The following is a 14364-nucleotide window of genomic DNA, read 5'->3' on the forward strand; positions in this document are numbered from 1 at the left end:
TACTGACTGTAACATGCCGCCAGTGATTTTGGCATGCTATTGTGTACCATCTGCTCCACGAGAATAAGAGCTACATACAGTTGTTCAAGCAAGGTACGCTCAATGCTGCTGGCACGTACAGGGAAACTACACACAGAACATTGGCTAAACCAGACTGGATGCAGACAGGCCAAACAAGCCATGCCTGGCATCAACGGAAAGCTCACAAGGGTGCTCCTTCAATTAGGAAAGACCCGACTGAGCATGGTAACCAGTGTCATAACAGGTCATGGACTATTTAAAAAACATCTTTTTATAACAGGTGTCACAGACAGTCCCCTATGCAGAAGATGCATGGAGACAGAAGAAACAGCCTCTCACGTGGTGCTGGAGTGCAGCGGAGTGGCCCCATACAGGGCAAAACATCTCGGATCCCCGAGAGACCTCCCCGAGGTCCTACTCAACATCAAAGGTTTGATAGGTTTCCTCGAGGAGCTGGGCTGGCAGGACTAGCCCACCCCATGTCACGCAAAATAGGCGCCAGTCGTCGAGTAGCGGAAAATCGCCCGAACTACAATACAATACAGTTGTTCAAATATGAACAGAATACATATAACCGACAACCGACAAGTTTCCAGACCTAACTCGGGAAAATTTCTTAGCATCTATCAAATTAGGTATACCATAAGTCAAGAAATCAATGCGATTGAAATCAAGAAGCACCCCAGAAATTTTAATAGGGAAGATGGTTTTAACTTATCGGCAACTTGGGGACCAGTGATCCAGAAGTTAAAGCCAAGGGATCTATCTTCGGATGTGTGCGCGGATGTTGTGTGTTGCGTGTCGGACTATTGACAATAATTAACATTTATGTGTAGTGTGTGGTTTGAAAATGTGATGTCTACCTCAAACTTTAAATGCACTTTCCGTGGGGTAGTCTCACAAATCTCTGTTTTGACATTTTGCTGGGACGTCAGTGGTCACGTGGTCCACCAGTGACCACGGACGATATCGACCTATCAGTTGTTCGGAACTGTAAAATTTTGACATTTTCAACCAAAAGGTACCACATTGTCGTTTGTCAATAAGGTTGATTTCAAATTGAAGCTATATAAAAAATAGCGCGTTATTGACAACCGACAATAAGTACCCTTTTGATTGAGAATGACACATTTTTCGTTCTAACTGACAGGCCGATATCGTCCGGCGGACTGATAGTCAGTGGGGCCCCTTAAACCATAAGTCTTTTGCCAATCGTTTTTTGCTATAAACAGTTTTAGATCTAAATCATAATCGCTTCGCTTCACAATCATAATCATAAAGGTTAACTGGAAGAGATCCCTCAAAGGGATAAGTTCGCCTTTGTACATATTACGTTATATGTTTCTACACTACCATGCGTGCACGCGCGGCATCCCTGGTGCGCCGGGTGCGCGGCAGTCCCAACAGCATTCTGCGATTGATAGCGGACAGGGTTGACTGTCCCTACTTGTCACACTGCGAGGGATTGCATTCTCCCGTTAGTGTTATTTTGTTTTAAATTTAAGTCTAGCTGTACCTACCTACTAACCCCTTAGTCTTGTAAGTGTTACTAATAAAATGTGTCTTTGTTACATGAAATAAATGTATTGAATTGAATTGAATTGAATTATTATTTGTACCATGTAATTTTTAATATGTATATTTGTACAATAAAGAGTTTACTATTACTACTACTTCGACGTTGTTAAGTAAATATGAAAACAGATACCTATCGCACACCGAGAAATCTGTTTGGGTCAAGTTTATTTCTGAGAACAGGTTATATGACAGAACTAATTATTCGATTAGGTTGAAATACCTATCGCATTTATAGATAAAAGGTAAAATGCCTGCGATATAACAATTCACGAGAAATATCTTAACATTGATTTAAAGCCTTTGCTAGACGCGGTCGCCGACAAGCCCCTCGGACCGCGTGGCCTTGGTCTGGACGGACCGTGTAGACAGTTGTTTCTAACAAAATTTCATACAAACATTACCAAGGCCAGACCAAGTTCAGACGGTCTGATGGCTTGTCAGCGACCGTCTAGCGCACGCTTAAGTTTCGAATCTTTACCGGGACTTCCGGTTCGAGCGCCATCTTGATAGTTAGCATCGTGATTAATTACTTTGTTTTTTGCTCATTAATATTGTTTAAAGTGTAATATCGATAGCTTATTATACAGTAAACTAATGTGGTAGTGTGCAGTAAATGGAGAATTAATTTTGAAGCGCGTTTAACCACCATCTTGGAGTCAACGGCCGGTAGTCCACGTGCTTCTTGTAAAGTCTAGCTATCGATTTACAAGAGCTAACAAATCACCGTACACTGTCTTGTACAACCGTACAATTTTTGTCGTTTTTAAACCTCTTAATACCTTGATACTGGCGAAATAGTCCCACTGGGCTGAAGCCATAATTTTAAAAGAAGAATCTTTACCGGTTTTTATGCAAAATACCGGTTTTGTTTTTGATTAAAAATAAACAATGTTTCGTTGCAATCTTGAAAAGAAAACAGAGCGACATTCTTTCATTGGCAACTGTATACTGGAGATCGTTTATTGTAAATATTTGTACAACAGTTTCTTCTTTACAGCATCAAATGACATTCTTTGCATATTATAAAACGCGAATTTGGGGCATTTTCTATGAAAAGGGACCTTATTGTCGATGGCACTTACGCCGCACAGCGTCGCGCGGCATTGTATTTATATCGGAGCATCGTTAATAATGGAGTAAGCGCCATCGACAATAAGTTCCCTTTTTATAGGAAATACCACAATTCGTTTCTTTGGTCGCTCTTTACGCTTAAAGCGCTGAACCGATTTAATAAGGTAGGGACAAACTGAATCCACGTAACGCAACGTATGCAATGCATTATGAAATATGAGTCTAAGCAAAGATATATATAACTCCGTAATAGATGGATACAGTCTAAGGGAAAAACGTGCCTCGAAAATTACCAAAATTTGATTCTCGATCAGAGGGCGCCACTAGTTTTGGCCTACACTCGTATAGAGGGCGTTGACGGTTTCGTTTGTTATTTATAATTTTAACGCATATCAGTGAAAGAACATGGGTCAAAATCATAAAAATAATTAATGCAAATAAAAAAAATCATTTATCCATATTTAAATACATTTTATCGTATTTTTATAAATATTTATTTTTAGTTTTAAAGTGTTAGTCGACAGATGGCAGTGAATTTACTGGGGTTACAAAATTTACTATGACAGTACCGCTCTAGTATAAGTTACTCTATGGTCTAAGTAATAGGGTCCCGTTTTTACCCTTTGGGTAAGGAACCCTAATAACCGAATCAACTAAAATCTAATCAAGATTGAGAAATTGAAAAGGAGGAAAACAAAAAATATATTAATATTGTCTTCGGTTACCGCGATAGTTACTCATGAAATAAAACATCCAACGATATAATCCGTTTTCATAGTTTTATTTCAAAAAATATATTTTAAGGATCATTTTCCTTGTTTGTAATTAATTATTTTTAAAGAAGATAGGTATCTTTGTTTTTAAAACTTATTTGCTCTGTCCAGTATTTATTAGGGTTCCGTACCCAAAGGGTAAAAACGGGACCCTATTACTAAGACTCCGCTGTCCGTCTGTCTGTCTGTCACCAGGCTGTATCTCATGAACCGTGATAGCTAGACAGTTGAAATTTTCACAGATGTCTGTTGCCGCTATAACAACAAATACTAAAACGTACGGAATCCTCGGTGCGCGAGTCCGACTCGCACTTGGCCGGTTTTTATTATTTAGATAAGATTAAGCTTAAGGTGGGGCGAGATGGCCACCTGATACGGCAAGACAGATTCTTTTTAAACATCCTGAAAGGCAAGATTGAGGCGAAAAGACGCAGAGAAAGGCCCAGGCTGAAGTTAAATTGGATTATCGCTGAAAGGTGAGAGTTTTCGCTTTTGAGTGCGATTATCAATCAGCGTTACGTAACTGAATGGCAAATGACAAAAACTGTATTTCTCAAGTTGCGAACTTTCTAAGGTCTATTTGTAATGTGTAAATGGTTTCTTTTGATTCTATTAAGAGGAAAGGGGACCCCCATTTCATTAGTCCCTATTTTCCTCTCCGGATATTGACATTATGGAAAATATTTCAACATAATTTGACGTATACGAACCATAGCTATGCCCCTACGTCTGACTTTTTTCGATTTTTTGATTATTGTAAAAATTTGGAGCGAAAAACTGATTTTATTAAAGAAATTAAATGCTCCTAGAGTTAGACCACGAAAAGTCTGCAGGGATTTTGACAGCACACGCAGTGCCAGTGTTATTTATACGTCATAATTTCATAGAAGTTTGACGTTTAAAATAACACTTGCACTGCGTATGCTATCCAAATCCCTGCAGACTTTTCTTGGTCTAACTCTTATAATAATCAAAAATTCGAAGAAAATCAAACGTAGGGGCATAGCTGTGATGTATATATACAATAAATGGTGTCAAAATATTTTCAATAATGTTAATATCCAGAGGAAAATGAGGTCCTCCACTTTCGCCTTAACTACGTGTTACCATTATCTTTTTTATTTTTTTAAATAGTTCTGTCTTGAAAAAAATTAAATCGCTCCTTGTTTTAGTGTTTACTTTATACTAAAATTTTGGTAAGTTATATTCTATTATTTGTTGATCTTTCGCGGATCCTAGATCAAATCGGATCTGAATTTTTTTCTCAATATATTTTTGATATTTTTGTAATTTTACTCTGCACTGGGGATAAACCCGTAGTTAACTAACACACACCAAAAACATATCAATCACGGCCTTAAATGCGCGAGAAAACCGGTTTTTCTATCACGATAAAACCGGCATTTGTTAAAGCACACGCATCACTAGTCACGTGAGCGTTTGATTAAAAAAAATGCATCGAGTCAATTTGCATATCGCATTCCTATGCATTGCGTGTGCACTTTAATCGATTGCATACCGCAATTGAGTGGACAAGCGTGAAACACTTTCAGTTTTATTAGAAACATTCCACTGGTATTTCTTGTTATCCAAGTTATCGTAATCACTACATAGTATAAACAGTATGAAACAACACCGATCAGTCACCGTCGACGCAAGCTCCTGATGACGCTCCTCGGTACGGAGTGAAACATGTCGAGCGTTTTCGACTTAAAACACGTGAGTGACCCGTTATTAATATATTTAATATGTCTATGTCTCACGGAAGTTTTGTTATTAAAATTGTATAAAACAAAGTCGCTTTCCGCTGTCTGTAGTCTGTCCCTATGTATGCTTAGATCTTTAAAACTACGAAACGGATATTGATACGGTTTTTTTTAATAGATAGAGTGATTCCAGGGGAAGGTTTATATGTATAATTTGTAAAGGTTTTGTGGAAATTAGTTGAACTACCCGTGCGAAGGGGCGGATCGCTAGTCCATACTAATATTATAAATGCGAAAGTCTGTCTGTCTGTCTGTGTGTTACCTCTTCACGCTTAAACCGCTGAACCGATTTAGTTGAAATTTGGTATACAGATAGTTTAAGTCCCGGGAAAGGACATAGGATACTTTTTATCCCAGAACTCACCCCTCAAGGGGGTGAAAAGGGGGGTGGAAATTTGTATGGGGAATCAATAACCGCTGAACCGATTTAGATGAAACTTGGTATGGGGATAGTTTGAGCTGTGGGAAATGATATAATAATAACTTTTATCTCCGAAATCATCCCTTAAGGGTGTAAAAAATGGGGTGGAAATGTTTAGTGTGGACCAATTTTGAGGTAAAAAAGGATGGATTAAAAAGCAGATTTGTTTAAGAATTAAGGTACCCAAATTACTAATTCCACGCAGACGAAGTCGCGGGCAAAAGCTAGTTTGTCATATAAGTAAGAGTAAAAGTAGTATATTTTATAGGTAGGTATATTTAAATTAAGTATGTATATTTTATAGTACAGTTTTAACTAATATTACTCACATTTAAACCTGGCATTTTATTTTAGCACCTTTTCGTAGTAGTGATTCGGAATAATAATACAAATACAGAAGAAATAAAAAAATATATATGAGAATTTAAATCTTTTTAAGTTGTGGTGTTTTTAAGTTGATTCACTAGACTTTAATTATACATATTGACCGGGATATAGACCGTGATCACGTCAAAGGTAATCACGGTCTATATAAGTATATACCTACTCTATATCCCGGTCAATATAAGTCACATTTTATTAGTAAAACAAGTACGAATATTAAAACATGGACCTAGTAAATAGTGTTTTACTTAAATTGCATATTTTTAATTATATTAATACATTTTTCGCCTGTTGTGCTCAAATTTTTAGTAATTTTTAAATGTTTTTTAGCGTTCTAGGCATCTGAAAGAATTCATTACACACATACACACCTTTTAGAAAGCATGAAGGTACTCATGTTCTATTTTAAACTAATTTAATAAAGAATTCAATACCTTGAACTCGCAAATCGAACATAACCTAACTTTGTTTTTTTTTTTTAAATTAAAAATACAAAAATGGTTTCAGATTCTTACTTCATCAGCTTTCGGGTGTTTGTGGTTGCAGTGCTCATGCTTGTGTTCAACTTTAGTCACAGCTTTATTAGACAATTCATTTACAAAAGTGTGGCACAAAACATAATCCAAATTCACAAACAGCAGCACTAACAAACCAGACACTCTCACAAACATAACTGTAGTTATTTCCATCATTTTGTCGGCAATAACAACTTCTTTCACTCAGTACATAAACAATGTTATTGTTTACATTTTACAATTTCAAAACACGACGAAACGTGCAATCTCTACCGAGTACGCGGCGTAACTGTCTTAATATTTTTTTTTCATCGACTCCGTGACTACAAAGTCATTGAAGACAATTTCACTATTTCGCGTACACTTCACGAACAGATTCCTCTTTGAAATTAAACTTTATCTCACCGCACCAAAGCTTATAATCAATTTGACAATAAATAGCAACACTAGCGTCTACTCAAACGCGCGGGGCAGCTGTTAACCTGACAGCCACTTTTTCAATTCGACCGGTTAACTATCTCTTTTTGGCGCATGTATAAAGAAAGGGACACGTAGAAATGTGGGCGAAGTTACATTTTGTTGGTTTTTAACGCAATTATCAATCATTTGCGCGCCCACACGAGTACCTAAATTGTATAATGTATTGTAAAGAGGATGTACAGTTGCCATCAGTTATATCGGAGCGGCCAAGGTGCTCACAAATATCTGAACACGCCTCTATTCCGAAGGCGATAGAGTGCGTCCTAAAGATAAGAAGACGCTCTTACTGGAACAAGTACTCTTTATTTCTAATAATGAGCGTAAAATCTTAAATGTTGTCGGGAATATCATCAATTTTACATTATTTCGACTTCTCTTGTAAGAACGCTCTTAAGATATTATTTTTGAGGACCTCGGCGACTGTATATATAGTCTGTACCTACTTCCTTATACCTACTTGAATTTACTACCTAAAGGCAGAAAGCTAAAACACGATGTATCGATGTATCAGATGTATGACTCTCACCTCCCGGCCCTTTCCATTGAGAAAAGAGGGGGAAGATGTTAATGTAATTTTGCACCAAATATATCCTATTCTGTAGTACCAAAGATAGATATAACTCCGTAATAGATGGATACAGTCTAAGGAAAAAACGTGCCTCGAAAATCAAGAAAATTTGATTCTCGTTCAGAGGGCGCTACTAGTTTTGGCCTACAGTCGTATAGATGGCGTTGACGGTTTCGTTTGTTATTTAACAATTTTAACGCATATCAGTGAAAGAACATGGGTCAAAATCATAAAAATAATTAATGCAAATAAAAAAAATCATTTATCTATATTTAAATACATTCTATCGTATTTTTATAAATCTTCATTTTAAGTTTTAAAGTGTGTCGACAGATGGCAGTGAATTTACTGGGGTTACAAAATTTACTATGACAGTACCGCTCTAGTATAAGTTACTCTATGGTAGTACAGACCTCTTATTTACCTCCTCCGCTGATGCCACTCCCTACATAATTAGCTCAAACAGCAGCCGGAGCGAACGAAATTCCTTGTAAACCACTCAGTGCGCCCGACCAATGGGGTTGGCCGGTCGAAGTGTTTAGCAGATGGCGCCAGCATAACTTGCCCTGTCAATCCCTAGAATTTTTGTTTTTTTAATGCCCTGAATGCCAGCCCTTTAAGCCAAATTTCATAGAAAAAGGGGCAAGCTATGATGGCGCCATCTTTGCAAACCTTTGACAGTTGCCAACCCCATTAGGTTCCACTGGTTCCAGTATTACCATGTAGGTTAGACGGACTCCCTTTTTACGGGGCTAGCTCTTAGCCTATCACAGTGCCGGCCATAAGAGTTGTATTTTAAACTATGAGCATACTGTTTCGTAACGTATTCATTAGGTGTTATTTATTTAGGCCGCGTACAGACACACTGACCGACTGCATTCAGTACACTACCTACCCACTATATGTATAGGTATAGCACTAGCTCGTGCCCCCTATTTTTTATATTTAGAAAACAAACAGCCTTTTACAAATATGTCATACAAAAATGAGCTTATAATAACCCTAGTTTCATATATTACTAAGAAAACTATTACACAGAACGCCTACGCTGTTTACGCTTACGCTATTTGTACGCCTAATGGCAAGACCATGGTGATTCCATCATTGTATATACCCATGTTCTACAGACAATAAACGAATTATGAATTGTAAATATTACTTACTTACTGCTGTGGCGCGACGACCCGAAGTGGATCTTGGCCTCCGACACCATAGACCGCCATGCTACTCTGTCCAAAGCCCGTCCCGTACCGTCTGGACGCCCTAGGAACCGCTGGAGAGACGAAGTGCAGAAAGACCTCAGCGAACTCGGCGCCGTCGACTGGACAGAAACGGCTTTGGAATTGTAGATAACTTAATTATAATGATGAGTTTTTTTTACGAAAGAACTGCGTCTGGGGTTCAAAATGTACAGTCGAAGGCAAAAACATCGATCGACATATAAATGGCTCAAAAATATGTGAACACGACTTTATTGTCTAAGGTGTAAGAGCGTACACATATTTTTGAAACAATTCTTCTTCTTCAAGTGCCTTCTCCATCCCAGAGGTTGGCGACCTTATGCCTATATGCCGTTTTATCCGTAGTCATGCGAATTAGTTTTTCTGTACTGTCCACGTCTAAACAGTCTCTTATGTTCCTTGTCCATGATATTCTCCTTCTGCCACGTCCTCGTTTCCCTTGAATTATTAGTTTTAACAAGTCGTATTTTGAGTTTCTATATATATGTCCGAAATATGAAGCTTTCCTTTCTTTAATAGTTGTTACGACTTCCAGCTTTTCCTTCATTAATAACGACTCTTTCGTTACTAACTTGGTCGGTCCATTCGGTGTCGGTTTGAAACAATTACCTTATATAAATCTATGTTCCCCGCAAGCTATTTTCGGGGTCGCGCTAAACTACATAGTTACACTTAAGATACTAGTTACTAAAGATGCTATTGCTGTATTAGTTGTTCTAGTAGCGGTAAAATCTCGAGGCAGAACCGGCTATGTAAGGTATGATGATAATCTAAACAACTTATACCTCACACATTTTTTTCCTAGCATTGTTGAGGATATATATCCTACGTGCAATGATTACATTATGGCGGCCGAGAAAGCAGTGTCAATTATGTTCGTTGCGTAACGAGTTTTCCTTGAATGAAACTGCTAGTCGTGTACTTAAGGTACTTAAATACAACATTTTCTGTCACAAGCATATCTAATGCTTAAAAGAAGATCCCATCCCATGCTGTAAACTACTTGTAAGGAACCAATAAACATTTTTTTCATTTTTTCTAAATACAGTACGTAGCGGCCCCCTTTAATAAATATCTATCGTTAAATTTAAGTCATCGTTAAATTTAAGGAATCCTCGGCGTCGACATTTCGAGTGAAGTCCAGTTCCGCGGCCATTTAGAGGGTAAGGCCAAATTAGCCTCAAAAAAGCTCGGTGTGCTCAACAGATCGAGACAGTATTTCACGCCGGCCCACCGCCTACAGCTGTATAAAGCGCAGGTTCGCCCACACATGGAATACTGTTCTCATCTATGGGCAGGGGCACCCCAATACCAGCTTCTCCCTCTGGACCGCATCCAGCGAAGAGCGACTCGAATTGTCGACTGCCAGCGTACTTCGGAACGGCTTGACTCCTTGGCGCTGCGTAGAGATGTGGCCTCGCTCTGCATTTTCTATCGCGTGTATAACGGGGAGTGCTCCGAGGAATTGTTCGGATTAATCCCTGCAGCTTCTTTTCGCCATCGCCCTACGCGAAAACATTACCATCCTCACCACTTAGATGGTTGGCAGTCCTCAACTGTGCGTTTCTCTAGAAACTTCCTGCCTCGCACAGCTAAACTGTGGAATGAACTGTCGCCTGCGGTATTTCCGGACCGATATGACCTTCAAACCTTCAAGAAAAGAGCGTATTCCCATCTTAAAGGCCGGCAACGCACTTACAACCCCTCTGGTGTTGCGGGTGTCCATGGGCGGCGGTAATCGCTTTCCATCAGGTGATCCGTCTGCTCGTTTGCCTCCTATTTCATAAAAAAAAAAAAAAAAAAAAAAACATCATCTTCCTCGCGTTATCCGAGCCTGGGGTCCGCTTGACAACTAATCCTAAGAATTAACGTAGGTGGCCTAGCGGTAAGAGCGTGCGACTTGCAATCCGGAGGTCGCAGGTTCAAACCCCGGCTCGTACCAATGAGTTTTTCGGAACTTATGTACGAAATATCATTTGATATTTACCAGTCGCTTTTCGGTGAAGGAAAACATCGTGAGGAAACCGGACTAATCTCAACAAGGCCTAGTTTCCCCTCTGGGTTGGAAGGTCAGATTGCAGTCGCTTTCGTAAAAAAAAACTAGTGCCTACGTCAATTCTTGGGATTAGTTGCCAAGCGGACCCCAGGCTCCCATGAGCCGTGGCAAAAATGCCGGGACAACGCAAGGAAGATGATAACGTAGGCACTAGTTTTTACGAAAGCGACTGCTGCCATCTGACCTTCCAACCCAGAGGAGGAACTCTGACTACGTCACGCAACACTATGAGCGATTATTGGAAATTGTATTAAATATTTTGACATTTAAAACTACAAACGATTGTTTTCACTACTGCAGCGTTCTTGTAACACTGTAAGTGATACAAGATAACATATTACAAGGTTATTAGAACTATAAGTAAAAATACTGCTACTTTAACCCATTATTATCACTTCCGGCAAGAATAATCCCTATTGTAGCACTATTATATCACTAGTTTATCACTATTGCACATAAAATGAACCACTGTAGAGCTTCAAGCACTAATGTCGGTCGGTAATTCCGACTATAAGAGAGTTATAGCGTGCTATATCGCTAAATTTTAGGCCGCACTATCGCTATCAGTGTTTAATCGAAATAATAGTCAGCTTTTATAGAACTAGTTTTATCGCTAAAATGTTACTTGGGTAGGCCTTGTTAGGATTAGTCCGGTTTCCTCACGATGTTTTCCTTCACCGAAAAGCGACTGGTAGGTAAATTGAAATTTCGTACATAAGTTCCGAAAAACTCATTGGTACGAGCCGGGGTTTGAACCCGCGACCTCCGGATTGAAAGTCGCACGCTCTACCGCTAGGCCAGCAGCGCTTCCTATCGTTAAATTTAAATAATCACAATTATTTAGCAGTGGCGCTAGTGAGCACGGTGATGGGCTCTTAAATCTCGAAGGTGGAGTTTAAACTTGTTTAATACTAGCGACCCGCCCCGGCACGCACGGGTCGGGTTCAAAAAATCTTAACAAATTATACACCTAAGCAAATAAATATTTCATTTCATTTCATTTCATTTTAAGAATCACTCTATTGATAGCTGAGAACAGCATGAAAATCTGTTCAGTAGTTTTTGAGTTTATCGCGAACATAGACATAGACAGACACGGCGGGGGACTTTGGTTTAGGTGTAATAATGTATGTACAGTCGCCGTCAGATATATCGGAGCGGCCAAGGTGCTCACAAACATCTGAACACGCCTCTATTGTCAATAAGGCGCTAGGTGCGTGTTCAGATATTTTTGAGCACCTCGGCCGCTCTGATATATCTGATGGCGACTGTACAGTAGGCTCTCGTTGTTTCGGCTATTAGCGACTCAGGTAAAAAAAAAGGTAACTATCATCCGGCAGTTTACACAGGCGAACGCTGGATTACAGAGCGGTTGCATTTGATATGTAGAAAGCTTTTATTTCCCATACAAACCCATATGGCAGCTCCATCAATCCGGCATGCGGAGAAAATTAACCTCGTTAAAAACACCGCCTTTTTGTGGTGTCCGACTTTTACTCCTCAACATTTGATATTGCTAAGGCATTTCCACAGGCGCTACCATGCCATCTGCGAGGCCCTTTTCAATGTGTTTTCCCAAGGTACCTATTTAATAAAAAGGTTGACTGCGAGGCCCCCCTAAGTGCGAGGCCGTGGGCGAAGGCCCCATTCGCCCACGCCTACGCATTGACTTATAGTGTATTCCCGTTGCCAGGGAGGTTTTGAGATTATACTGAGTAACTTTTACTACGAGACCAACCACGAAATCGCGAAAAAAAATTACACCCATAGAAAATAAATCAGCCAAATTTTTTTTTGCGATTACGGGGTTGGTCCCATGATAAAAGTTGCTCAGTATAACGGTAGTAATATTAGTTATTCGGTGGTATAATCCCAAAACCTCCCTGGCAACGGGAATGTTAGTTTTTAGCCACCCTGTATATTACTTCGTAAAGACGGGCCTTACTTCTTCTTCTTTTAAAATTATGGCTTCAGCCCAGTGGGACTATTTCGCCAGTATCAAGGTATTAAGAGGTTTAAAAACGACAAAAATTGTACGGTTGTACAAGACTACGGTGATTTGTTAGCTCTTGTAAATCGATAGCTAGACTTTACAAGAAGCACGTGGACTACCGGCCGTTGACTCCAAGATGGTGGTTAAACGCGCTTCAAAATTAATTCTCCATTCACTGCACACTACCACATTAGTTTACTGTATAATAAGCTATCGATATTACACTTTAAACAATATTAATGAGCAAAAAACAAAGTAATTAATCACGATGCTAACTATCAAGATGGCGCTCGAACCGGAAGTCCGACGGGCCTTACGGGCACTAAGAATGGTGCCAGTTCAGCGGTGTCATTTTAGGTGTCTCGCACGAATTCGAGCCATTGTGCTGTCTTTCAACGCAACTAGTTGCGACGGGTTATTCCCACAAGTTACCACCAAGTTGTTACCAGTGGTAAGTACTGGGATTTTTTCCCTACTTTTACCACTGGGAATAATAATTAAGTAGTTACCACCAAACCGAGTTGGTGGTAACTACGGGGTTGGTCCCATAGTAAAAGTTGCTCAGTATAACGGTAGTACTATTAGTTATTCTGTGGTATAATCCCAAAACCTCCCTGGGAAGGAATGTTAGTTTTTAGCCACCCTGTATATTACTTCGTAAAGACGGGCCTTACGGGCACTAAGAATGGTGCCAGTTCAGCGGTGTCATTTTAGGTGTCACGACGCACGAATTCGAGCCATTGTGCTGTCTTTCAACGCAACTAGTTGCGACGGGTTATACCCACAAGTTACCACCAAGTTGTTACCAGTGGTAAGTACTGGGATTTTTTCCCACCCTTTACCACTGGGAATAATAATTAAGTAGTTACCACCAAACCGGGTTGGTGGTAACTACTTGGTTTTTTTTCCCCAGTAGTTATCACTGGTAAAATGTGGGATTATTTTCCCAGTAGTTATCACTGGTAAAAGGTGGGATTATTTTCCCAGTAGTTATCACTGGTAAAAGGTGGGATTTATTTCCCAGTAGTTATCACTGGTAAAAGGTGGGATTATTTTCCCAGTAGTTATCACTGGTAAAAGGTGGGATTATTATCCCAGTAGTTATCACTGGTAAAAGGTGGGATTTTTTTTCCCAGTAGTTACCACCAAAATTTTGTTAGAGTTCAATACTAATAAAAATAGTATAAATAATATAGTATAGTAGCATTTTACTAAGTCGATTAGTGTTTCAATCGCGCGCGTAATGCGAACTCACCAATTAATCGCGTTGTAGCATTCCACTCAGGCGCATCTTTAATTTTGAAATCAATGATACCTCGTTTTTAGGGTTCCATACCCAAAGGGTAAAAACGGGACCCTATTACTAAGACTCCGCTGTTCGTCTGTCTGTCACCAGGCTGTATCTCATCAACCGTGATAGCTAGACAGTTGAAATTTTTACAGATGATGTATTTCTGTTGCCGCTACAACAACAAATACTATAAAGTATGAGAACCC

General features: G+C 39.4%; 1 protein-coding gene across 2 annotated transcripts in view; it reads right to left on the bottom strand.

The window, feature by feature from the left end:
• The window catches only part of LOC134753356 (leishmanolysin-like peptidase), a 194931-nt gene extending 188104 nt beyond the window's left edge, over positions 1-6827 (bottom strand). The window contains exon 1 of one of the 2 annotated variants that reach the window (XM_063689235.1): positions 6530-6827. In XM_063689235.1, coding sequence (XP_063545305.1) covers positions 6530-6706 — 177 coding nt within the window. In that variant the 5' untranslated portion in view covers positions 6707-6827. The remainder of the gene's footprint in view (positions 1-6529) is intronic. The other variant, XM_063689236.1, reaches the window with a different exon arrangement.
• Between the last annotated feature and the right edge of the window lie 7537 nt (positions 6828-14364).

The sequence above is a fragment of the Cydia strobilella genome, chromosome 26 (genome assembly GCF_947568885.1).
Source record: "Cydia strobilella chromosome 26, ilCydStro3.1, whole genome shotgun sequence".
NCBI classification, from domain to species: domain Eukaryota; kingdom Metazoa; phylum Arthropoda; class Insecta; order Lepidoptera; family Tortricidae; genus Cydia; species Cydia strobilella.